This window comes from Chaetodon trifascialis, chromosome 23 (genome assembly GCF_039877785.1).
Source record: "Chaetodon trifascialis isolate fChaTrf1 chromosome 23, fChaTrf1.hap1, whole genome shotgun sequence".
NCBI classification, from domain to species: Eukaryota; Metazoa; Chordata; class Actinopteri; order Chaetodontiformes; family Chaetodontidae; genus Chaetodon; species Chaetodon trifascialis.
In genome coordinates, this window is record NC_092078.1 from 5,322,127 (window position 1) to 5,345,570 (window position 23,444).

Consider the following 23,444-nt stretch of genomic DNA (forward strand, 5'->3'; position numbering starts at 1 on the left):
ACACCTCGGGCGCGAGACTCATGCTGTCGTGCTACACTCTTCCGGTTTTGAACAGTTGATTCAAACCTTAATTGTTTCGAGACGAGCAGACACACAGCTGCAGTCCGCAGCAGTCCGCAGCTGTGTGCCCTGACAGACACGGCCACGCGCTGCGTGCAAGTGCGTGTTCTGGAGCGCGTGAGCAACAGCTGTTAGAACAGACAGACAGAGGAATGGAGCGTGTGACGTCACAGCCTTACGTCGCTGCTACAGCAGTTGGAGTCTGAGAATACAATGTAACATAAAGTAGAACACAGAGAAGAAGAAAATAGAACGTTCTGTAACAAAGTGACAGAAAATAGGTTTCAGTATAATGGAATGATGCAGAATACAATGTAACTGAACATCACGTGGAATTCTGAAGAGGTTTGAGGCTTTATTTCAGCAGAATGATTGCTAATGCCCCTTGATGATTTAATTTAGATTTTACACGTTTCGTTGTTAATCTCACTTTACTTTTCATTTTGCTGTTAGAGCACACACACACACACACACACACACACACACACACACGCAGTTTGACTTATTTGAATCAAAACAGATTTTAATGCACATTTGAACATTATTAAAACTTGAATGGCATGTGAAATCTCACACGCTGGTCCGTTTTCTCACACTGTGCAGCAAAATGGGACTTTCAACAACAATGTCATAAATAACAGGCAGAACTCAAACACAAACAATTTTGTCCTAATACACCAGTGACTGAACAGCTTTAGTATATCAGCAGGGTCACCACTTCAGTTTCCGCGAGAAAGCACCTGAGAAGAAAACAAATATGGGATCAGTATTACGTATTTGACAAGAGGGAAATAAACTAGGTAAAGAGCATGTGTGTGTCACATGAAGTACCTTGGATGTCTGGCGTCCTCCTACGGTTTCGAGGCAGGGTGGCGTCCGGTTTTGAGGTGGACTCAGGTGTTTTCAGCACCTCCTCTAGCCTACGTTGCTCCTCATCTTCCTGGTAGACCAACAGATATCAGGTTAACAAAAACCAGTTGATGTTTTGTCCAGAATGAGACTTCACTATAAGAGCGTCTGAACTAGAAACCTCTGATGGAGTTTGCTGACGCTTCCTGCTGGTGCTGGGAGTGCTCAGGCCTGGGCTCTCTGCTCCACTTTTCTGTCGCTCCCTCTCTCTCTGCAGGACGATGGCCTGCCGTGTGGTCCTGTACTCCAGAGAGAAGTTACTGACGGTTCTGCAGAAGTCCTCCGCTTTGGTGTCTCTCACCATAGCTTTGGAGTAGCCTAGGAATAATAGGAAAGAGTGGAACCTGGAGGAACAAAAATGAGGAGAAAAGAAGCAAGTTTTACTGACTGAAACAAAGAAAACTGTCAGCAATATTCGATAAGCCATGTACTTGGACCATGCACACCTGTTGATAACCCGGCGATGGACAGCTCTCAGGACCTTCAGCCTTTCTTCGCACTCTTTCAAAATCTTCGGCAACCTGTGACGGAGCGAGCCCTCCGGGGCCAAGGCCTCATCTCCTCCTCCTCTCCTCCTCTCCACCTTTCCTCCTTTCCTCTTCTCGTCTGCCTTGTCCAAAATCTTTAGCTGCTCCCCTGAGGCTTTGCACAGGGCCTGTAGCTGGCTGAAGTTGGACTGCACAAGGGAGTAGTCGCACTGTGAATGCGAGAAAGAGAAGGGAAGTTTGTGCATTTTGAAGGGGATTCTTACTCAGATTCATTTTGAATGAATTAACATAGTTTTACATCACATTTTTACATTCTAACTTGGTCTGGACTTGTCATGAGAGGCAGCTAGATTCGTGAGAGCCAACAATCCATCTAGCCAGGCTTCAAATTACGTGCTCGTAGCCAAACTACAGTTGTTTGGGACCAGTCACTGTCCTACGACGAACTACTGGCAGCTATGGGCATAATTTAGGTGTGATGACAGCGTGATTGTTTGTTCGAAAACAACAATGGCGGCTCCTAAAGAGGTTAGTGTAGATGCTGCTATAGCATCAAGCTTACTGTGATAGAAAAGATGTTTGCTTGTCTCCTGACTGGCTTTCCTCTCCTGACTGCTACATCATTTGGTTTAGTGAGTCAGAATCTATCGCGATCAGCCTTTTGCTTATATCCAAATAAGCCACAGGAGACTACGCACCTTGCTGGCTTTAGTAACAGCAGTGATGTCAGAGTACAGGTCAGATGATTGCGGGTAGAGCTGCATCAGGAGCACACAGACGTGGTGCAGCAGGGGCTGGCGGGTGTGTGTATCCCTCACCTGGGACAGCTTCCCCAGGTAACTCAGCTCAAAGCCACGGGCCTTGGCATATCAAAATGTACTGTGAGACTCATTACCACTCAAAAGTGCATTGAAGGCGATAAATAACTACACACTCACCTTACATCCATTGAGAAAGTTACCGATCGCTAACACTGTTGCTAGAATACATCTGAAGGTCTGGCTGGCTGAGAGCTGTTCCATGGCCAACTTCAGATGGAAGAGAGGCTCTGCAATTTCCTGTTAAGAGGGGGCGCACAGATAGAGGACAATGTAGTGATTCATACAGACTAGGTGAGCCATCAAGCCCATGTTATATTTTTAGTCTGGTGACATATTTGGTGATAGGAAATCATCACTGTGGTGTTTTGGGGGGTTACCTGTCAATCAAACAATACTGTGACAGTAGATGATGTAGCTTGTGTTGCACCACAGTAGTCAAGCTAATGCTCATGCTAACGGCATAGATTCAGTTTACTTTCACAAATTTAGCACATAGACTGCGTTACATTTGCATTAGAGGGTAACAAAACAGAGATCTGTGACAAAATGCTGCTGATTACCTTCCATCTCATTCCAGGTCATGTTTGTTCCACTGTCACTTACCCTTTCTAAGGAGTCGTAGTCCAGAGCAAAGGCCCACAGCTGAAGCCTGGAGTTCAGATGTGGGACATCCCCCAAAGTGAGCAGGCAGAGCTCGGCCGGGGCCAGAGGGGAGTGGGGGCTCTGGGCCTTGGCCTCCTTGATCAGACAAAGTTCCTCTTCTGTTGGGATTAATGCCTGAAGCCGCTATTTAAGAAAGGAAAGAGTTGAACTCTTACTGCAGACCTAAATGGACTTCCTGCTGTGTTTGTCCTTATCGACATTGTGCCCAGGTTTCATTTTGCTGTATTAAAGATATAGTAAGGGCAACAAATTGCCTATCCAACAAAATCACACTTCAGAGGAAAATGCTGAAGCTCATATTCTGGAGGACTCGACCTCTACTGTACCTGGACATCCTCTCTGTCCAGCACAGTGCTGTCCATGCTGTAGATAGCAGGGGGGAGGAGGCGGGGAGGGGGCAGGCTGCTCAGGGCGATGGTTATGATGTTACTCCGCTTCATCCCTAACACTGACACTGATGGCTGCTTCTGTGTTGGGATGTAGAGAGGGACATGAAGATACTTTAGATAAACATTTATGTTAAGTGTATTTTAGGGTTGAGGAAATATTTCAAAGTCGTAAATAAGAGAAATGTAGATGACATGTTTTTATTACAGTCTCACTGTATTCCTGAGGTATAATCCTGTCTCATCTGTCTTACCTGCTTCCCAGAAACCACATTAAAACTGGTGCTATTGGCCTTAGATTCAAACAGGTACTCCAGTCGGTTTGTGTCCAGATGGACTGGCTCAAGTCCAGCCCAAATAGTCTGAGTCCCAAAGCGGGTCATCCTGGGAAGAGGGGCTAAACTCTGCAGTTCCCTCCAGTGGAGCTTCAAGGTGCGACATTTGATGGGTGTACCTTTATGGGAAGCCAAGGGCAAAGGTGGGGCAAGCGGAGGAGGGGGAGGAGGCGGAGGGGGCGCCGGAGGGGCTTGGAGACAAGTTGATGATTCATTGGTTGTACTGGCTGCCTCGTCCTCTGTGCTGTCTTCCTCATCCCAGAGGTCTGAGAAATCAAAGGTGTTGAGACAAAGACGTGCAGCCGGTTTTAGGAATGAAGCCCAGGACTGGTCGAAATCCCAGGTCAGGGGGTTATCCTTGGCTTGGTCTGACTCCTTCATCTGTCTTTCAGGGCTGAGTCAACAAAAAGTTATGTTGATATTCAGTAGCATTACCTTGACAAACCCGGTTACAATTTCTCTCATGTGCTTGAGAAAAAGTGACTCCAAAAAGTGAGTTCCTTCCTCATATTAGATAAAAACAAGGCCTTTTTGGATCAGATCAGACTTGTTGCATAGTTGCTCTTGTCCTTATGTTCCACACAGCAGCTAAACTTGTTCCATTCCTTGCCTTTTCTTCTCACTGTGCAGTCAGCAAACCTCTCAGACACTGTGCATCTGAACGTCTGTGGATGCTCAGCCTCACTTGTCGACCACAGAAGCACATAACTCACACGACCAAATCACAATCTTCGAACCACCCCTGGGTGTTCTCACAGCACCGTAACCTGCAATTGCCTTGGGTGCAGCGTTCGTCCTTCAAATCTAAAAATGACGAGTCCAGACTGATGCTTTGATCCAAAAGTCCACTGCTGTCCGGCTTGTGCGCCAGAAACCTGTGACCTCAGTCAGAGAGAAAGAATTCGTATGAGCTTTGACGGCGTGTGTTCAGTCCTGCATCCAATTCTGATGAGAAAATCCAAGGAATGCCTTTCTGCAAGCGCTACCAGAATATCTTAATGACGTGCTTCTGCAGCTCTCCCTGGACTTTCATCTCTCTCCCTGCATTTCTCTTTCTGTAGTGACAGTGAGTGAGAGTTTTAGAGAGCAAGAGAGAGAGAGAAAGAGTGGTGCATTGGTACGTTGGTGCATTAGTCTTGGTTTATTTGAGTTGCACCCTTTCCCTTAATTTCCTTATCGAGCCCGCATCTCCTGTTTGTATTGCTACTTGTGTATACACAAACCTCTCTATCTGCCACTGAAGATCTGTAACTTCCCTCCTCGTCTGCCTCTGCTTCTCCCCCGGTGAGCGCATAAAAGAGCACGCTTGACCTTCATCCCTTTCATACCACATGCAACTTTGTGGATGAAACATCAGATGAGGAACAGCATGGGCAACTTCTTAAAAAGGAAGAAATATTCTCTGATGAATCACTAGCAATTGCAAAAAAAACATTGCATCGCAACCAAATTATAATCAAAAACACTGTGACAAAGGGTCTCCTGAATCACTCCAAAGCATCCAGTATATATTCACAAGGGTCATTCGCATGGTCGACATGCCACCATAATGAGGATCCCTCCCTCGACCATTAGGTCTCCCCTAATGATGCTTTATCTCGTTTGGCTGGGCCCATGGGACATTTCAGCCAAAATGTGCTCTACTTGGAAAGCTTAAGCTCTTTTGAACACTCATTTATCAACAGGTTTTCAAGCCTGCTGCAAAAGAGAATTTAGAGAGTTAATGCTCTTTTTCAGCTTCTCATTTCCTGATAGGCACACCTGGGAGTGGTCATGCAACCTCAGGCCTCTACTTGTTTGACCAAATTCATACAACTGTGACAAGTCTTATTTGGAGTGTTTCGAATTTTAATTACTCGTGACGATCAATATGTGTTCAAATAAATAAATGGGAATACTGAACAGGACCACTGAGTGAACCAATGTCTGGCTGTACAGTATTTGGTGCTGATGGGACACAGTTACTGAAACAGACAGATTCCCCATGGGAGAAGACATTTCCGGGTTATTTCCTTTGATGATTCTTGTCTGTGTCTGTGTGGTAGTGTTTGTGTATGTGTCTCTTTTCATCTGTTTGTATATATGTCCCACCATAACCATTGGATGTATTGTTTAATTCTCGGGGCCTTTACAGTGCAAGATAAAGATCAGGGTAAAAATGACATGTAATCACTGCCAGTTTGCTTTGAGAATATTGATGGTTTTTAAATTGTTACCACAGCTTGGATTATTGAACTGGGATACTTTCAACATCAAATGACGCTAATACAGATGATGACTTGATTTTATTATGATGCAATAGTTCTGCCAAGTTCCTGCATTTATTGCAAAACATGGACTTAAAGCAACATTTTGAATTTAGTTTAAACCACTAGATACACACCTTTCTCTCTACGCCACTAAACGTCTCATTTTCCTGAAAGACAATTACATACCGGTGTACCACACTGCTGTGTACCACACATTCATTTCAACAATGCAGCGGTGGTTGTGACCACGGAAGATATGCACGTAGACTCCCTGTTTTGAACCTGATGATTGGTGGGTTCACAAAACCACTTTCAGATCATGGTCCAGGGGCGAGAACGCAGCCAGAGGTAGAAGAGAACCAAAAACAAGTTAATCTTTTCTGAAGATGGGTTATACAAGGCTGGATTACCAAATGTACTTGAAATTTTGTGAACTTACACCATGAAAACACAGAGTTCTAAAGGTTGTTTCTTCTTTAATGCTGGATTTTGAAGCCCCGTTCTGATGTGGGTCCATGTATCATAATCTAAGACCTTGTCCTTTTTATGTTTGTGCTTATATTGTGCATATTCCTAAATGTATGTGTTTATTCTGATTACAACAGGATAAATCTGAACACTTTGTATCTCATAACAGATGAATGCAGTCATAATGATATGATTTGAGATGATTTTGTGTCTGAACCAATTATTTTGCCAAAAAATATCAAAGAAACTCATAAGTGTAATGCATGTATTTGATGTAAACAGTGATTAGCCACTTTTTGGCTTAAATTCCAGTAATTGATTTTCTTGTTTCGGTTTGTGAAGACCATGCAAGGCCTAAAAACAGGCCTGCTTGACCACATAAACTTACGCATTATGTATGTCATCAAAGCACTCGTCTGATGTTTTGACTTTCTTCCATACTGCCTTTTATTTTGAAACCCCCGAACGGAAGTCCCTCCTTCTGCTTTCCGCGCTCCCGCGTTGTTTTGGGAACATTCGGTGTTCCGGTGAGCGCGCGCACCACCGTAGCTGCCTGTCATCGTTCGGGCTGACATCACAGAGGATTTGCTACAATGTCAAACACTCACAAGCAGCGCGAGCTCATGGCTTCCCCGCGCCACAATGAGAAGCATCGCCGCGTCCTCCTGCTCATCCTCTAAATACAGAACTCCGTTCACTTTTTATGGATTTATGCCATGTTCGTGGACAGGATGCGTTTGAGGTAAAATGGGCTACTCTGTTCTATTTTTTATGGCTTAAAATTAAGAGTTCTTTTCGTTTTCCGCACGTGTGTGTACGAAATTAATTTTGTGTGTTTGGATACATGATTTCTTAGTGTTGACAGCATCCCCCCCCCCCCCCCGTCCTTATCCGAAAAGTTGCCCGGCTTTAACATTGACTGTGGTACTGTAGGCTATTACGTAATGGGAGTGCGGACACTGCTGAGCAGACGTTACAGTGAGATGCTGTGATGACAAATCTCTGATAGCACGACCCCGCTGCTTGCGTAAAGACAGCAACATCTGCACGGCACCGCAACAGCAATTACAAAAAACACCACAAAACATTAATTTCTTCACTGTAAGGAAAAAAAAACATTATCTGTCGTTAAAAAAAGTTTAATTTGACTCAATCACTTCAATTATTGAGTGCCACACAAACTGATTTTTATTGATGTTTTTTTTTTTTTATCAATGAAAACTATATTTAGACACTTTCTCCGTGGACCATTCTGTTATTCCAAAACATTTTTGTTATTTTATTCAAAATTTTTGGTAATATTATTTTAATTCATGTTGATATTATCTGATTAATTCAATGTTACCAACAAGAAATTATATTATGGGCTTACTTGGACTGGATTGGAAATATAGTAACTATCAGTATCACAACATTAATTATCAATCTATCAAGACCTCTTTATTAAGGACTAATAAGTTGGAAGTAATGTCTGTATCACTACTGTTACAATCTTAAAGAGCTGAAATGTTCATAGCGTTACTGAGCGCCTCTCCCTGCTGTTTGTGTGCCCCAGCAGGTCTATGTGAGCGTGTGAGCCAGGTCAGAGGTCATGCTGCGGAGGGAATCGGACTCCCACGGCCTCTTTTCCTCTGGAGAGACGTCTGACAATGACTGTGAGGTGAGGTCATTTATTTATACCTGCTACCTGCGCACCTTGGGGAGTCTGCATATGATGTACAAGCAGGTTTAGAGTCATTTTTTAGGGACAGAGATGAGTGATTTAATGATGCAGTTTAGCCAATCATCTGGATTTATATTGGATTTGATCAGCCCTCGTAACTTAACCATCCTCCACTTAAATGCACGGAGGTGGAAAAGGTTCAAATCCTGTCACTGAGCCACTGACAGAACTGAAAACAGTTGCTCACGATATGACATGAACGCACCATGCTCCACGACACTGTTAAATATTATATAAGTTTGCGTCCGTCGAAGCTCCACTTTCGCTTTCTTTGTTAATCTGCTGCTGGCTAAAGATAAAAGGGACGAGAAGCTTCGCAGAAGTCAACAGATCACAGTTGTTTATCCTCGCTGTCTTTGTCTCGCTGTCTCAGGTGGGGGCGAGTTGTGGAGAGGTGGATGTAGTGTGTCTGTGCGAGGCTGGTCCCTGTACACTTTACTCAGAAGCACACACGCCTACGCCGGTGAGTGCTCAGGCTTCCCACTTAAGTGTCTGCCGTCGTCGCTCAGAATCTGTCTTCACCTGTAATCTAAATGCATGCCTTTAACTTCTGCGTCTCTGCTTTCTCGTCTGTACTTTCTGTTCTCAGGACACGCTCCTGTGTGAACACTGTGGAAAAAACAGAGTAATTATAACCAGGTACTCTGAAGGATATGGCACAGAGGTAATGTGTGACATACTGTGTGTGTGTGTGTGTGTGTGTGTGTGTGTGTATGTGTGTGTGTGTGTGTGTGTGTGTGTGTGTGTGTGTGTGTGTGTGTGTGTGTGCAGGGTAGAGTGTGACCTGTAGGTGTCTCAAGATTTGATAATTGTGGTGCCTTTATTTTGGCAGGCAGCTGTGGTTTTTCTAAGCCTGTTTCAAGGTTCCAGCGTGTGAAGCATGACTAATACCACGGTTCATTACATGCAGGCTAAAACCGATGATATGTTTTGACACTGATGCTGCTGATATTTTTCATGCTAATTTTCAGTAGCTTGAAAAAAACTTCTTGAAATAGAATTGGTAGGGGATGTTTGATGTGTTTCCACTGTTTCTTCTAAGGAGTACTTAAAGCTGCAGTAGGTAACTTGTATAAAAGTGATTTTTTGTCATATTTACTAAAACTTTCCCTGTGCTCAGACAGCAGTACATGAAACATGTAATCTGAAAAAAAAAAAAAACGGCTCCATTGGTCCTACCTACTGCTCCTACTGCGATTTGCAAGAATCCACCGTGCCCGACACAAAACAACCAATCAGAGCCAGGAGCATCTGAGGGAGCGTCTGACATCTGTCAATCACTACTCACACACGCTGCGAACCGCCCCCTCCCTCCGTTCAAGCTGCCAGCTGCCGCTCAGTCAAACAGCTCTGTGAGCGGCGTCAGGAGGCTAGTGAAAGCTATGGCAGAGCAACAGCCAATCACAAAGCAGACACTGCCCATACCGCCGCTGCCAACAACAGCATATATGGCTAAGACAACAAATAACCATGAAGCTGATATGGTGATTGTTACAGTAACACTCCACAACACGTACGCTATGTTAGCGTCTGTGATGTAGCGGCTAGGCAGGGTTAGCTTGTTTCCGATGCTAAGGCTAATATTACTGGTTGTCACGGTAGCCGCGCCAATGCCGCAGGGAGGAGGGGCTTGGAGGCGGGGCATGAGTGCAGCAGAGAGGGAGGGGGAGTGACATGGACCTTCTGTTGGTTCAAATTTTCAGGCTAAGTCTGCTCTCTTCTCCATCTTACCTACTGCAGCTTTAAACATTTTGGGATACACAATGATTCTAGAGTTAGATGAGAAGATCAGTAGATTTATAACTGTTTGTGAAATATGAAGCTACAGCCAGGAGACGGTTAGCTTAGCTTAGAAAGAGCACTTAATGCCCTGTGAAAGAGGCACAAAGACTTTTCTTAACCTCGACACAGCCAGGCTAGCTGTTCCACATGTTTCATGTCTTTGTGCTAAGCTAAGCTAAGATAAGCATCTCCTGGCTGCAGCGTAGATATGCTTAGCATAAGAAGCATTCACATGCTCCTCAGATTGTCCCATTTCCCCGAGTTGAGAAGTCGTTCTTCCGCGGTGCGTTCATGAGCTTTTAAGTTGTATTGTGGAAACAACACTGATTCCGCAAAGAAGACGTGCTGTAAATAACTAATAACTAATCGAGGTCAGTTTACGTGGACTGAAACGAAGAATTACAACCTAACACCAAACTACAAAATACATGTGAGCGAAAAAGGGATATGTAGTACAGGAATTAATAAAAACACTTACTCTCCTTCACCATGTTTTTGAGTATGTGACGTCAAAGTCTGCAAGACGTAGACCAGAAATTGTTGCAGACTGCAGAGGGCCCTCAAGTATTTCCACGAACCAAAAAATGCTGTGTTCATCGCACATTTACAGAGCAGATTTGCTAAAAATTCCACAACACAATGCTTTGGCTTAATATGTAAATTACTGTAACGCAACACAACACGGTACTCAGATATAAGTCTTTGTGTTTGCATGCGAGCTACTAAGTATAAGAATAGGAAGCAACGCCAGATTAGGTGACTCTGAGCTCATTACTCATGTGTCGAGGTGTCGGCTGATTCATGCATATTAACAGTGGTGATAATAAAAAGTGACGCATGCGAACACTCACACAGACAAATGGCATCATCAAGTGTTGTTCTTGGTTTACAAATAGTGGCAGTCCATGATGATTCACCGGGGCTCGTTGGTGGTTCATCCAACGACTACAAAATAAAAGCACCCATACAGTGAATGTGGAGGTTGTGTTTATAAAAGACTTTCAGATTTGTCTCACTTTTTTAGCGTCTAGCAATATTGTATTTGTCTTTTGTCACGTTGTCTAATTTAATATGTCTCATTCCTTTGCAGGAGGAGTGTGTATTGTCCGATCCTCAGGGGGAGAGTGATGCAGATGCTGATATAGAGGATACAGACTGCAGGTTCGATGCACGCCAACACGTGCATATTCACACACAGCATCGCTGCCTGTCGTTCGTCCCTTTTAGTCATCTGACCTTGTGTCTCTGATCTGATTGGTTCAGACTCCAGGAGCCTGGTTCTCTCCAGCGAATCAGCTCGCGGAGACGCAAGCGCCCACGGGTTGCGCGCCAAGACACCACTGAGAGCGAGGACGACGGCGGGCGGAGCCACAGATCGCATCGCTGGAACCTCAGGCTCAGTCCTGACAGAGCGCACAGCAGGACCATCCTGGAGGTAGAAACCACAGCGACGTAAAGTCTAATTAGTCTCATTTCTGTACGGCTGCTCAACATGGAGCACTTTGAACACAACACGGAGGCTTGCACAGAGAGATGTTGTGACTTTATGTCTGTTAGCATACAAACTCTTTAAAGTTTGGAAAATGCTTTATTTTAACCGTCATGTTTTCAAGGTTAGGAATATGATTGAATTTGAATTTACTCCCTGAAGATAAAGGGTTCAAGAGTTTGAAGTTTAGGTTTAGGGAACTTGAAAAGTGCTTGAATCTTACTCAGAGCTTTTCGAAACCTAGGCGAAACTAATCTTGCAGAGGTTCAGCTGTGCGCTAAATTTAATCTGATTGTTCCGTCAAAGCCAGCACAGACTCAGCTGGACCACAGCTGTTCCCACACAGGTGATGCAGAGACATGCGGCAAAATAGCGCTGAATGTCCGTTATTATCAGACAAAGGAGAGAGAAAGTTGCTTCAAATCAAGGTTTTCCAGTTAAGTTGATGTATCACCACCCGCGAAGGCTTTTTTTAAAAACACATACAGTGGGATGCTTTAAATTCTTTTTTTTTAAATGTATGTATTAATTGCCTCTACCTCTGATCAGCTGTGAAGGAGACATGACACTCAGGTGCATACGCTAATTTCCAGTGCGATAATGACCACGTTGAAGCTCCGGATATTGGCGCATAAAAAGTAACCACCATAATAATGTCACAGACCTCTGTGCTGCTATCTACTGTTCCCTGTTTGGGCAGAAAATACTTTGTCCCTACAATAATAACTTCGTCGTCTCGCCTCTCTTCCAGGAAAGCATATCACAGGTCAGGCCACTGGTCATCTGCCGGCCAAACGTCGAGAGGCAAAGAAGTCCAACAGAAGCGTCCCGAGGCTCCAGACGTCTCCTGTCTCTGTGGCTGTCCTCCCTCTCTCTCCCCGTCGTCCTCCTCCTCTCGCTGCCTCTCTCCCTCATCATTGTTCTCGTGTCTTTCTTTCTGCCGTGGGCCAGCGCTTGACCGGGCGTTTCTGTTTCAAGAAAATAGTTTCATTCCAGAGTTCCCCCAAAAACAAAAATGTACCGGAGAGCACAAAACAAAAACACGCTGCTTTACGCAGGATAGTCGACTCACTGAGAGATGTTTGTTGTTCCTCCCAGGGTGTACTGAGACACACTTTGGAAGGATTTTAAACGTCTTGGCTTTTGGGGACAGTCGGTCTTTTGGCTTCGTTAAAACCAGACAGGCACATGTTTGTACTGCACCTCTTTCTGAGCATTTACATCCCGAATGTGTCCGCAGTGCTTGCTTTTCCCTCATAAAATCTCACCTTCCATCTCACTTCCTCTCCCCCTCCTTGGTATAAATAGACCTCTCGTCTCACTCCTTCTTCTAACGAGCCACGGGAGTGATACGTGGGGGGGACAGGGTTCAGGGCTGTGCAGGTACACTCAGAAAGGAAAATAACAGGCTCAATATGAAAATAAGGAAAAACAGATCATAATGTTGAACTATGCAATTCTTCAGTTCCTACTGCGGCGTCTTAACTGCTGTTAAAGAACGTCTCACATTTCTTTGGCACTGTCGTCACCTTCTTGGCCGTTTCCCTTTTCTCTCTGAGGAACACACTTTATGAATGCAGGGACTTCTAAAATAGAGCATGGCCTAATTTACAAAGCAATAGCAGGAGAGATCTGATACAGCTCCCGTCATGTGTGAGCCACACAGTACATCTGTTGGTCTGATGAAAGGATTACATGTGTCACTTTACTTGTTGCAGGCTGATTTCCAAACAGGCGGATCCTTCTTCCTCTTCTTCTTCTTCTTCCTCTTCCTGGCTGAATTTGTGTATGTTTTTAGTAAAATAAGCCGACCTCAAAGTAAAACGAGCTTTTGTGGAACTTAAAGCAATTTAAACACTCTAATCTCAGTCTTACAGCTGAAACTGTCATGTTTAATAATATTTATGTTGTCTGTGTATTTATGAATTATTACTGAAGATGAAAAGTGAGCTGGACAATCAGTCATGCTACTTTATTCCAAGCTGAAATAACTGGAAAAAGCCATTTTGGTGTGGCTTACTGTATGTTTGATGTTATGTTTCTTTTTTTTTTGTTGTTTTGTTGTCTTTAAGGATTTGATCATTTTTCCCCACAACACTGGAGTTGCTTGCATCCTTGTAGAGAAATGTTCATTTCAGATTAAGATCCACTTGTGTTGTATGAGCTGATTTGATTCATGTTTAAAAGCCTTTTCTCCTCCAGTCTGTTGTATTGCCTGTCTTAAGTCTTGTATTTCCATGTGTACATTCACCACTGTGTTTCATGGGGCCATAGAAGTTCAATAAAACTAGATTGTATTTTGACAAAAAAGACATCTGTTTTGTGTATAATAGCAACATGTTTTGTGAGGGCTCATTGTGGGACAGTTCCTGAGCTGGGTAGTTATTTTCTGGAGTCTCTACTTGTTACTTATCAACATGGGATGAGAATTTCATGGTGCAATAAATGTCTCAGAAAATGTCACAGTATTAATTAAATAAAACATACCGTATATCGCATTTCTTCGAAAGGTACGGTAGATACATTTTTTTTCTAAATAAAACGTACGATACATCAAATTTTTTTCTAAATGAAACATACCGTGGATTGCATGTTTTCAAAATAAAACATACGGTAGATTGCATTTTTCAAAATAAAACATGATAGATTGCACAGGGTAGATCGCATTTTTAAAAAAAATCATGTAGATGGCATTTTTTTTTAAAAAAATAGGAGATTGCATTTTTTTTAAAATGTATCGTGGCTTGTATGGCAGACAAGGTTTTTGTTTTAAAGTACAGTAGATTGCACTTATTCCTAAATAAATTGCACGGAAGATTGCATTTCTTCTGAATGTGTGGTAGATCACATTTTTTTCAAAATAAAACATACAGTAGATTGCATTTTTCAAAATAAACCACATAGGATAGATTGCATTTGCATTTTGTAAAAATTTAAGGATAGACTGTATGGTAGACCACATTTTGTCTAAATAAAACACATACAGTAGATTGCATTTTCAGAAAAAACATATATGGTAGATTGCACTTTTTCTAAATGTACGGTAGGCTGAGGTAAAATGTACACCTTCTTGGCCGTTTCCCTTTTCTCTCAGAGGAACACACTTTATGAATGCAGGACTTCTAAAATAGAGCATGGCCTAATGTTAAAAGCAATAGCAGGAGAGATCTGATACAGCTCCCGTCATGTGTGAGCCACATAGTACATCTGTTGGTCTGATGAAAGGATTACATGTGTCATTTTACTTGTTGCAGGCTGATTTCCAAACAGGCGGATCCTTCTTCATCTTCTTCTTCATCTTCTTCTTCTTCTTCTTCTTCTTCTGCTTCTTCTTCCTGGCTGAACTTGTGTATGTTTTTAGTAAAATAAGCCGACCTCAAAATAAAACTTAAAGCAGCTTGTTATCCAACTTTCATCTACTACTTCAAGTTTTTCTGCTCTGTGTTTGACTTCAGAATAAAAGCGCTCATACAGATTCAAAGAACAGGAGTGAAGGCTTTGATAAATGAAGACAACACTTCTTCTACTTCTGCTGCTATTAAGAAGAAGAAAAAGAGGAATGTGACAAGGCCTCATGTCCCAGCATTATTTGCTGCTCTTGAGGAAAGGGCCGGAGGGGGAGGGTCCCATAACGAGGTTAGCGCTCCTCTCTCCTCCTCTCACTGCGTTGTCATGGTAACAATCAGGACTGCGGAGGAACAGACTTTTCATAAGTAGATTGTGAGCTGCTGCCCAGAGCGAAACACTCACTGCAGGTGATAATGGAAATACAGCAACATCCGCACAGCTGCTGTGCTGCTACGTGTTTACTTTGTCAATCGAAAGCCGCGCTCCTCCATGTTACTTCATGTTCGTCTATTTTGCTTTTATTTTGACATTTTTTGCATAAATGTGTGCTTGTACAGGGCTTTTTCAAGGTGTCAGATTGTCCCTACAAAAGCTTACTGTGCGTGAACGCACAACAACAGACAGTCAGTGTGTTGAGACATCATTTACCTCAGATGGTTTGATAATGTGAAGTATTTAACTCAAGTTTATTTAAATGCATTCAGCTTCTCTTTCTATGTGGGGTTGAATAATAACCTTACTCACTTGTCTGCCTCTTTAAACCTCCTTGTATGTATGTACAGTAAGTGTGTGTGTGTGCGTGATGCCTGACACGTGAATGGCTGTGAAAAGAACAGAATTGTGTCCTCAGGTAGGAGTGTGTTTAAAAGCGAGGTGATGCCCACCATTTTCATTTCCAACTCACCCACTCACAGCTTCAACTTCAAAGCTTTTCAATAGAAACTCACCCTGTGTTGATAAAATTGAAGGGCTGCGATTTCAGAGCATTTCAAAGCCAGGCTGCCTCAAGGTTAAATAGACAGGATCTCCGGCAAAAGAACTTAGATTTCTACTTGTTTCTTGAGCGAGAGCAGCAGTCTGATGTTACTGCACTATATTGTGAGCAGGGCATTGGGCATCTTGGGAGAATTTGGGAGACTCATATTATTCCCACTTTGTATGTTCTTTAACTGTGGCTGCTATGTTGTCTCCATGTTCTTTTAAAATTGTATACATTAGTATATTGGGTTTTAAGTTTAGCGAGGGAGCATTTCATTTTACGAACTGTACTTGCCATGCTTCTGTTGCTAAGAGCAGGCACATGAGAGAAACACTGCAGAAGTATTGTTCGTGCACAATTGCCATTGGTCGTTCTGCTGGGTGGCAAATAAATTGCTGAGAGACATTCCTGGGAAGAGTCATCTTTCTTCCTACACAACACGATGCAGAGTTAGACGCACCACAAAAACAGCTGTCCACCTTATGTATAGCCTGGCTGCAGACCTAGTAAAACAAGCAGCCATTCATAGCTGTAGGTGGAATGAAGAATCAGTTATATTTATGACAGGTCTGATCAGTGCAGCAGTACAAGCTGTTGTCAGCTGATTTACAGAAGTATCAACTCTTAAATCAACACATTTCTTTGATCAGTTTGAAAATGATCACTTTACCTGCTGCTAGCAACCACTTCCACTGCTACGCTTACACGTCAACCGACACTGACATCAGGACAGCTACGTTACCCTGTTTACAAAAGGCAAAACAAAACTGTACCCCCTCCCAACAAGAAATCAGCTAACAAACTGTAAACACAACCTCAGGCTGAATGAACGAAAGTGAAATGAAGTAGCACTTCAGTCTGATTATCAGGCTGAAGTGTCTTTGAGTACAACACTATCTACAGTCAGTAATGGACAAAACCAACATCCGCTTACTAACATGACCTGTTGAAGAGTTTAGTCCTGGGACCATTAGGAAAATTTGATGCATGAATATGAATGCATGAATGCATAAGTATTACTAACTCAAACTCTTGCTTTTCAATAAAACAGGTAACTTCATTTATAAATGATTGGTAGGTATATTTGATATGTTGCTAGGCCCCCAACTGTAATTTCTGGCTGTTATGTCACAGCTCATGATACTACAGCGACTTCCCAATTACATAACTGATTAATTTTGACTCTACAGCACTACAAATGTTTTTCAGCAACCAATCCACACATGACTAAAGCTGCCACTAAGAGAAGTAGGTGCAGTCCAATTTAGTAAAGCAGTAAATCACTAGCTTCAAAGTAGGCAGTACAGTAGCTTCTGAGAACTTAAGAAACTAACAGTCGTGACTTTACTGAAAGCTGATGCAACCTAATCCAGCTGCCATTTGTGGGTTCATTGCTAGCTACTTGTGACCAGTGAAACTATTTTTCAAGTCAAGGTTAGAATGTGACCCAGCACTTTGCTTTTTCTGTTGGCACAAAAGGCAACAGGTGTAAATGCTGTTGTTTTTTTGCCCCTTTGGCCTCCTTCTTCCCCTCATGCCTTTCAATCCTTGACCCAGATTCCACTGCTTTGGACTTGGAGGAGCAATGTGACCCTCAAGGCATTTAATACTGATCTCAGTCATATGGTCCAGATTAAAGATGCCAAGGCTCCCCCCAAGATGTCTTGGTTCGCATAGTCAGACGGGCAGGATTCCAGCTGCCTGCAGGTCTAGATCATTCCCTTGTTTATTAATTGCTTGGGTCAAATCTTTACAGTATAAATTTTAAAACTGTTGAACGTATTGCTACAGGAATTGACTTCAATGGTGTGGGATCAATAAAGTCCGATCTTATCTTAAGTGCAAAGTGGAATGATTTCGAAAATTGCTAAACTGCATGCTTTGAATATACTGTGCATGATAAAAGACTAAAAAGGAAACTTAAAATAAAGTAGGAAAACACAAAGGAAAGGAAGGAAAACAATTTTACAGTGCTGCAGGGTAAAGAAAGGTGATCATATATCACCATCCTTTGTTACAGCAGGTCTCAGACTGACGTTTTTTTTGCCCCCTTGGTCTAGAATTTCAATTACCTCGTGATTTAGTTCACTGTAAATAGCAACTTGTTTGGTTATGGGCCCTTGTACAACTCTCAAACAGGAGGAGAGAGAGGCAGGAGAGGAGTAAGCAGACAGCACAGCTGGTGTCTGCAGACAGGAGAGGAGGTGCAGCTGCTGCCAGCAATAACAGTAACATCCAAACAGTGGATTGTCATTGGACATACATCATCTTCTCTGTGCACTTTTCTTCATGAACCGTGCAAGAAGTAAGTGATCTAAATGTTTTGAGGGATTAAAGGGATTAGGACAGATTAGAGTGATACTGGGCAGTATGGCAGTAGCTAATTCATGCCTTAAGGAGGAGTGGGAGGAATGGAAGAGAGAGATGGAGGAGAAGAGAAGGAGGAAATGGAGGGAGAGGGTGAGTCGTTGGGCAAATGTGGAAGTGAGTGATGAGGAAGGAGAAGAGGAGGATGATGGGGAGAATGAGGAGGAAGTGGACACAGACTGTGGGGAAGAGGAAGTGAGCGAAAGTGAGGACCAGGGTGAATTTGAAGAGGAGGAGGAAGTGATGGAGACCAGGGAAGCAGGGGAGATGGAGGAAGGAGGAGAAAATGAGGTTGGGAGGAGGGATGAGGAGGAAGTGGATGAAAGGGTAGAGGCAGAGGAAGAAAAAGAAGGCAATGAGTTGGAGGTGATGGAGAATGAGGTGTTGGATGAGGAGAAAGAGGTGAAGACAGTAGAGGAACTGGAGGAAGATGAGGAAGAAGGGGAAAAGATGGCAGAAATGGAGGTTGAGGAGAACAAAAAGGGGGATGAAAAGGAAGACAGTGACCTAAAGGAAGCTGACAAAATGGAGGAGGAGCAGGAAGGAGGAGAAAATAAGGGAGAGATGGAGGCAAAGAACAAGGAGTTGGATGCTGAAGAGGAGAGGGAGGCAATGGAAGCAGAAGTGGGGGAAGAGGAGAAGGAAGTGATGGAAGCAGAAGAAATTGAGGAAGAAGAGAAGGAAGAAAGAGAAAATGAGTATGAGAGGAACGTTAGGGGGAATGAGGAGGTGGGGGAGGACAACGACAGGCAGGTGAGGGGAGAGGAGCAGGTTGAGGACAATAACGAGGAAGAGGAGCATCAGGAACAGGAGCAAATTGGACAGTATCACCTGGTGGAGCAATTCAGACAACAGATCAGACCTGAGGGTGAGAACATTCAGCAAAATGAAGAAAGTACAAGCGGAGAGCAGGAAACAGTCAATGAGAATGAAAACTCACTAGATTCAGAGGAATGTGATGATGAAGATTCAGACCTCACTGGATGTGAGAACGAATGCTACAACTTTGAAAGAATAAAGGATGAAGAGAGAGCTGTTGAGAAACAACATAAGGATCCTGAGGAACTGGAAGATCCAGATGAAAAGTCATGGAGGGATGAAAACAGCATGCTCGGATCATGGACTTTTGAGGAAAGAAAAGAAGAAGAAGAAGATGAAAGTGAGAAGTTAGCAGATGAGGAAACAGCCACAGAATCTTGGACAACTCAAGAAGAAGAGTTTGAAGATGATAACGCAAAGCCTGAAGAGGAAGAGTCTACAGATGATGAGGAAGCAGAACAATCAGCAGATGAAGATGTAGATTATAATGACGAAGATGTGGTAAAGATTTACTCCAACGATGATTATCCCACAGACATATTCAGCACCTTGACCAAGTTCAGGAACTCCTCCCTTCTCACTGACCTTACCTTGAGCACAGAGGATGGGAATAGTTTCCACGTACACTCCCCTGTCCTTGCCGCTGTCAGTTCCCTTATACGGGAAAGTCTGAGTACAAGAAACACAGAAAATGACACAGTTGATGAAAGAAAAGATGGAGGAGTTCACAGATGGTCAGTGTCTCTAGATCCAGAGGTGGGTCGTGTTGGATTAGAGGCAGTTGTGAAGTTTGCCTACACTGGTCTCGTATCAGGTTTGAACAAGGACACTGTGCACCAGATTAAGGCTGCGGCTCAAACAATGGGCGCCCCCAGAGTGCTGGAGCTCTGCACCAAGGAAGCGGAAAAGCTCACAAAAACTGGGGGGCAGGAGAAAGAGGAAGGAATCTCGGCTGCAGAACAAATGATGATCAGTCTCCAGTCCATCAAACAGCTGTGGATGGAAAGACTTGGCTGTGATGTCATCCTGGAAGCTCTCGGAGGATCGCTTCATGGTGAGTAGACCACCAATGAGTTTTACATTAATAGAAGAGTATAACAACAGCCACTTTAGAAGCCAAGATCTTCGATCCATGATTGATTGGACTGACCTTAAAAGTGAACCACAAACTGCATCCTCAATGGCAGGAAGCGCGTTCTCTGTCTAAAGACAGACAACATTCATACTTAGCTTTGAAATTTAAAGTGGTTTTCACCTCTGCCAAGATTTTAAGCCCCGTTCATCTGGTCTGCTTGAGTGGCTATTAGAGAGATATCTCATAGACTTTTTGTAATTTTGGTCTTTGTTTTTGGTGAAGATGATGCCAATATGTGCTCATTAAGGAAGCATTTGTTTTACTTGTGTAGCTCCCAAATCTGTGAGATGTATAAGCAAAATTGGGTGTTTTGAATTTAAAAATCAATTTTCATCATTCCTTCTACAATATTCTGTCAGTTTTCCCAAAATTGGGTGAAAAGGCTTTGGTGGTAATGTGTTGTGATTTGGATAGTATTCAACATAGATTGACCATTCAATTTTAAATATATATTTGCTCAAACCAAGTCTAAAGAGTTGCAATTATAATCTAATTCACAATGTATAAAGGAAACCTCTTTCATGATATGGGTACATGGAAAAAGGGATTCCTGTAGGGTTCTGTACATGTTAGTTGAGATTGCAGTGGGTTTTACTGTAGCTGTACTCATCCTTCCTTCAGCCCACAGGGTTATCCTCGCTGTGGGGAGTGACTATTTCCGAAGCATGTTCACCCTGGGGATGAGGGAATCCCATCAGTCCCATGTGACCCTTCCCTTCCTTTTGGCTTCTGAGCTGGAGGTTCTGATTGACTGCTCCTACAGCGGGGATCTCCCACTGAGCTGGAGGTGTGTTTTTGAAATCACCACCACCGCTCTCCAGCTCCAGTACCAACCTGCCCTGTCCTTGTGTCTCAGCTTCCTACGACAAGAAATAAATCCTCAATCCTGCCTGGATTTGGCATCTTTCGCTGAGGCCTATGAAATGGTGCAGCTTCAAGAAGTTGCAGATGATTTTGTCTTGCGACAATTCCCAAAAGTGGCATGCACCTCAAAGTTTAAGGACCTGCCAGCAAAACAGCTCTTGAGGTACCTGAACAGCCACTCCCTTTGTGTGTCATCTGAGCTTGTTGTATTCAGAGCAGTGGTGGGATGGATCCAAGCAAAGCCAAAGAAAAGGTTGAAGCTTGCTAAAGAACTAATGAAAACCATCCACTTTCCCCTGATGACATTCAAGGAATTCAAAGAGGTCCAATCCCTGAACATGTGGTCTGATCACAGCCTGGCTGAGCTCTATGAAGCAGTTTTTGAGGATTTCTGCTCGAATGACACTGCGCCACAGAGTCAGTGCCGCATTTATCTGCCAAAAGAGAGTCTGGTCTTGATTGGAGGTGACCAGACCTCTGAGGACCTGGGTAGCCGCAGCATCAGCAGAGAACTCTGGTTTGGGAATTCTTTAATGAACCACACAGGGATAAAAAAGGCCATGGAGTGGAGAAGGTTGGGAGAGATGCCAGATCCACCAAGGTTCAGCCACGAGGTGACAGTAATCAAAGGACAACTATATGTGTTTGGAGGCAAGAAGTACTATGGCACTGGCGACACCCTAAATTCTGTGTACAGGTGAGAGAGGGTAACTTGGAACCCAACTAAAAACAAACATTTACAGTTTTAAAAGCGTGTCTCAGTGCCCCTATACTTTAATTCTCTAATTTTACCATATCTGTAGGTATGACCCCCTTCAAAACAGCTGGGAGAGCCTAGCTGAAATGCAGGAAAAGAGATGCTCTTTCTCTGTGGTTGTGCTGGATGGAAAGATATACGCCATCGGTGGACATTGTGACCCTGAGTACATAGAGACTGTGGAACGATATTGCCCCATTGCAAACTCCTGGAGGTAAGTAGGAAGAGATAAAAGCTTGCACTATACAAGGTGTTTGAAAAAAATCTGTGTTTTAGTTACCTAAAATACATCCCAAACCAAGAGGAAAATTTTTGTTTTGCAAAATATTCAAATATACATGGTGTAGGTTTAGACTACCCTAAACAGTTTGGACAATTATAAAGAGCTGAACAGTAATCAGGGGAAAGCAATGCAGGTAGAGCTCAGGCTTTCCAATGATTTGCTGAGGACTGATCAAGTGATGCAGTGGTTCTAGCCATAGCTGAAATATCTCAGCTGGGAAAGCTGATTGGTTTGTCCGTATTTTTCTTCAAAGTGCATACAGATTTTGGAAAACGTCCAAACTCTACAGCTTTATGGGGCATAACATTGGCTCAGGCAGAACTTGCATTATGTGATTGGTATCTGGGGTTTTATTGTACTTTTATCTGCATTTATTGAGCAGTTGGGCTGCTGCAACAACCAAATTTCAATAAAGGCTTATCTTATCTCACCTTTATTATCTTTATTCTGCTCTTTACTTCATAATTACTGGTTCATTCACCAGCTTTTTGGCTACCAGCCGAATAGTAACATCTAGCAATATTCATACAGGTTTACATCCCATTTTTAGCCCATTATAACCCAATACTTCTCATTTGTCATAAATTCTTAACTATGTAAAGCGCTCTCTCAGTCTGAATAAAGTTTAACAAAATAAACTGTCTTCTCTTTCAGCTTCACCTGGCCTTTGGATCTGCCTCTGTGTGGCCATGTAGCAAAGGTTTTACATGGGCAGATCTTTGTCTCTGGAGGGCTGAGCAACAACTACCAATGTCTTGCATCCATGTTTCTGTATCACCCAGAGACGGGAAGCATGTATTTGGCAAACATGGCCAAACCTCGAGCTAATCACTGCATGGAGACCCTGGGTGAATGTCTTTACGTAGCGGGGGGAATCACCACAGATGATAACGTGACTTTTGTTGACCAGCTAGCTTGCGAGATGTACAATCCAGTGTCTGATTCCTGGACAGCCTTCTCAGCTTTGCCAGTGCCACATGTAGGAGCAGGATGTGCAGTACTGGAGGGAAAGTTTTATGTGCTTGGTGGTTACAGCCAGGAAGATTACAGTGACACAAAGATGGTCCATCGCTATGACCCCACTACACAGAGATGGGAGAATATGGGCAAGATGCCTGGACCGAACAATGATATAAGAGCATCTCTGCTGTGCTTGCCACCAAATTTCAGATTGTAAGACAAGATGATACACATCATTGCTATTGTTGTTTTATATAAAGTTTGAGGATACTTACTGCATGTTAATAAAGATGCTCCATAAGAAAAGATGAAACTTTACAAGCTGAGCCACTGGTAATGCACCTCCTTAGTGGGTGCAATCAAAACTGCTGGGACACTTGATAGATGAGACAGTATGTTTGCATCTTATTTTTGTGGCCTATTTTTATCTGCTAGCTTAATAAAGAGCATCTTTGGAAGAGATATCTGTGTTGCCAGCTCTCTGAAAAATGCCATTTTCATGGAAGAATGTCTAGAGAACATGCGGATTGTGAAAAATAGGACCAAAATTTACTTTGGT

At 43.2% G+C, this 23,444-nt stretch overlaps 3 protein-coding genes across 4 annotated transcripts; 2 read left to right on the forward strand and 1 right to left on the reverse strand.

Moving 5' to 3' along the window:
• Positions 1-603: 603 nt before the first annotated feature.
• LOC139351366 (FH1/FH2 domain-containing protein 1) lies at positions 604-4,694 on the reverse strand. The gene is made up of 9 exons (XM_070993226.1): positions 3,582-4,694; positions 3,268-3,408; positions 2,882-3,064; positions 2,396-2,515; positions 2,156-2,317; positions 1,416-1,666; positions 1,091-1,313; positions 892-1,000; positions 604-800 (listed from the first exon to the last, which is right to left on the reverse strand). The coding sequence occupies exons 1-9, from the start codon at positions 4,041-4,043 to the stop codon at positions 772-774; spliced, it is 1,680 nt and encodes a 559-aa protein (XP_070849327.1). The 5' UTR covers positions 4,044-4,694; the 3' UTR covers positions 604-771.
• Positions 4,695-6,889: 2,195 nt separating this feature from the next.
• On the forward strand, positions 6,890-12,368 carry LOC139351384 (uncharacterized). 2 transcript variants are annotated; one of them, XM_070993257.1, is made up of 7 exons: positions 6,890-7,121; positions 7,938-8,039; positions 8,476-8,565; positions 8,692-8,766; positions 10,975-11,045; positions 11,148-11,319; positions 12,125-12,368. In XM_070993257.1, the coding sequence occupies exons 2-7, from the start codon at positions 7,971-7,973 to the stop codon at positions 12,329-12,331; spliced, it is 684 nt and encodes a 227-aa protein (XP_070849358.1). In that variant the 5' UTR covers positions 6,890-7,121; positions 7,938-7,970; the 3' UTR covers positions 12,332-12,368. The 2 variants fall into 2 exon arrangements, with proteins under 2 accessions (XP_070849358.1, XP_070849359.1); XM_070993258.1 differs by having other exon boundaries at positions 6,901-7,121; positions 7,935-8,039.
• A 5,702-nt stretch (positions 12,369-18,070) lies between these two features.
• Positions 18,071-23,260, forward strand: LOC139351767 (uncharacterized). Its single transcript, XM_070993773.1, has 4 exons — positions 18,071-19,940; positions 20,643-21,582; positions 21,689-21,856; positions 22,580-23,260. Exons 1-4 carry the CDS (start codon positions 18,071-18,073, stop codon positions 23,100-23,102), a joined length of 3,501 nt encoding a protein of 1,166 aa, XP_070849874.1. The 3' UTR covers positions 23,103-23,260.
• Positions 23,261-23,444: the final 184 nt, after the last annotated feature.

What these genes read in the sequence shown, in the direction of transcription:
- LOC139351366 (XM_070993226.1), bottom strand. Translation starts at nt 4,043, where the DNA reads ATGAAGGAGTCAGACCAAGCCAAGGATAACCCCCTGACCTGGGATTTC. An exon ending in ATGTGGTTTCTGGGAAGCAG is followed by an intron (nt 3,409 to 3,581) that starts GTAAGACAGATG and finishes ATCCCAACACAG; the next exon opens with AAGCAGCCATCAGTGTCAGT. An exon ending in GTCAGCAAACTCCATCAGAG is followed by an intron (nt 1,001 to 1,090) that starts GTTTCTAGTTCA and finishes TTGGTCTACCAG; the next exon opens with GAAGATGAGGAGCAACGTAG.
- LOC139351384 (XM_070993257.1), top strand. Translation starts at nt 7,971, where the DNA reads ATGCTGCGGAGGGAATCGGACTCCCACGGCCTCTTTTCCTCTGGAGAG. An exon ending in CTGAAGGATATGGCACAGAG is followed by an intron (nt 8,767 to 10,974) that starts GTAATGTGTGAC and finishes ATTCCTTTGCAG; the next exon opens with GAGGAGTGTGTATTGTCCGA. An exon ending in ATAGAGGATACAGACTGCAG is followed by an intron (nt 11,046 to 11,147) that starts GTTCGATGCACG and finishes TGATTGGTTCAG; the next exon opens with ACTCCAGGAGCCTGGTTCTC.
- LOC139351767 (XM_070993773.1), top strand. Translation starts at nt 18,071, where the DNA reads ATGGCAGTAGCTAATTCATGCCTTAAGGAGGAGTGGGAGGAATGGAAG. An exon ending in ACCCTAAATTCTGTGTACAG is followed by an intron (nt 21,583 to 21,688) that starts GTGAGAGAGGGT and finishes CCATATCTGTAG; the next exon opens with GTATGACCCCCTTCAAAACA. An exon ending in CCCATTGCAAACTCCTGGAG is followed by an intron (nt 21,857 to 22,579) that starts GTAAGTAGGAAG and finishes CTTCTCTTTCAG; the next exon opens with CTTCACCTGGCCTTTGGATC.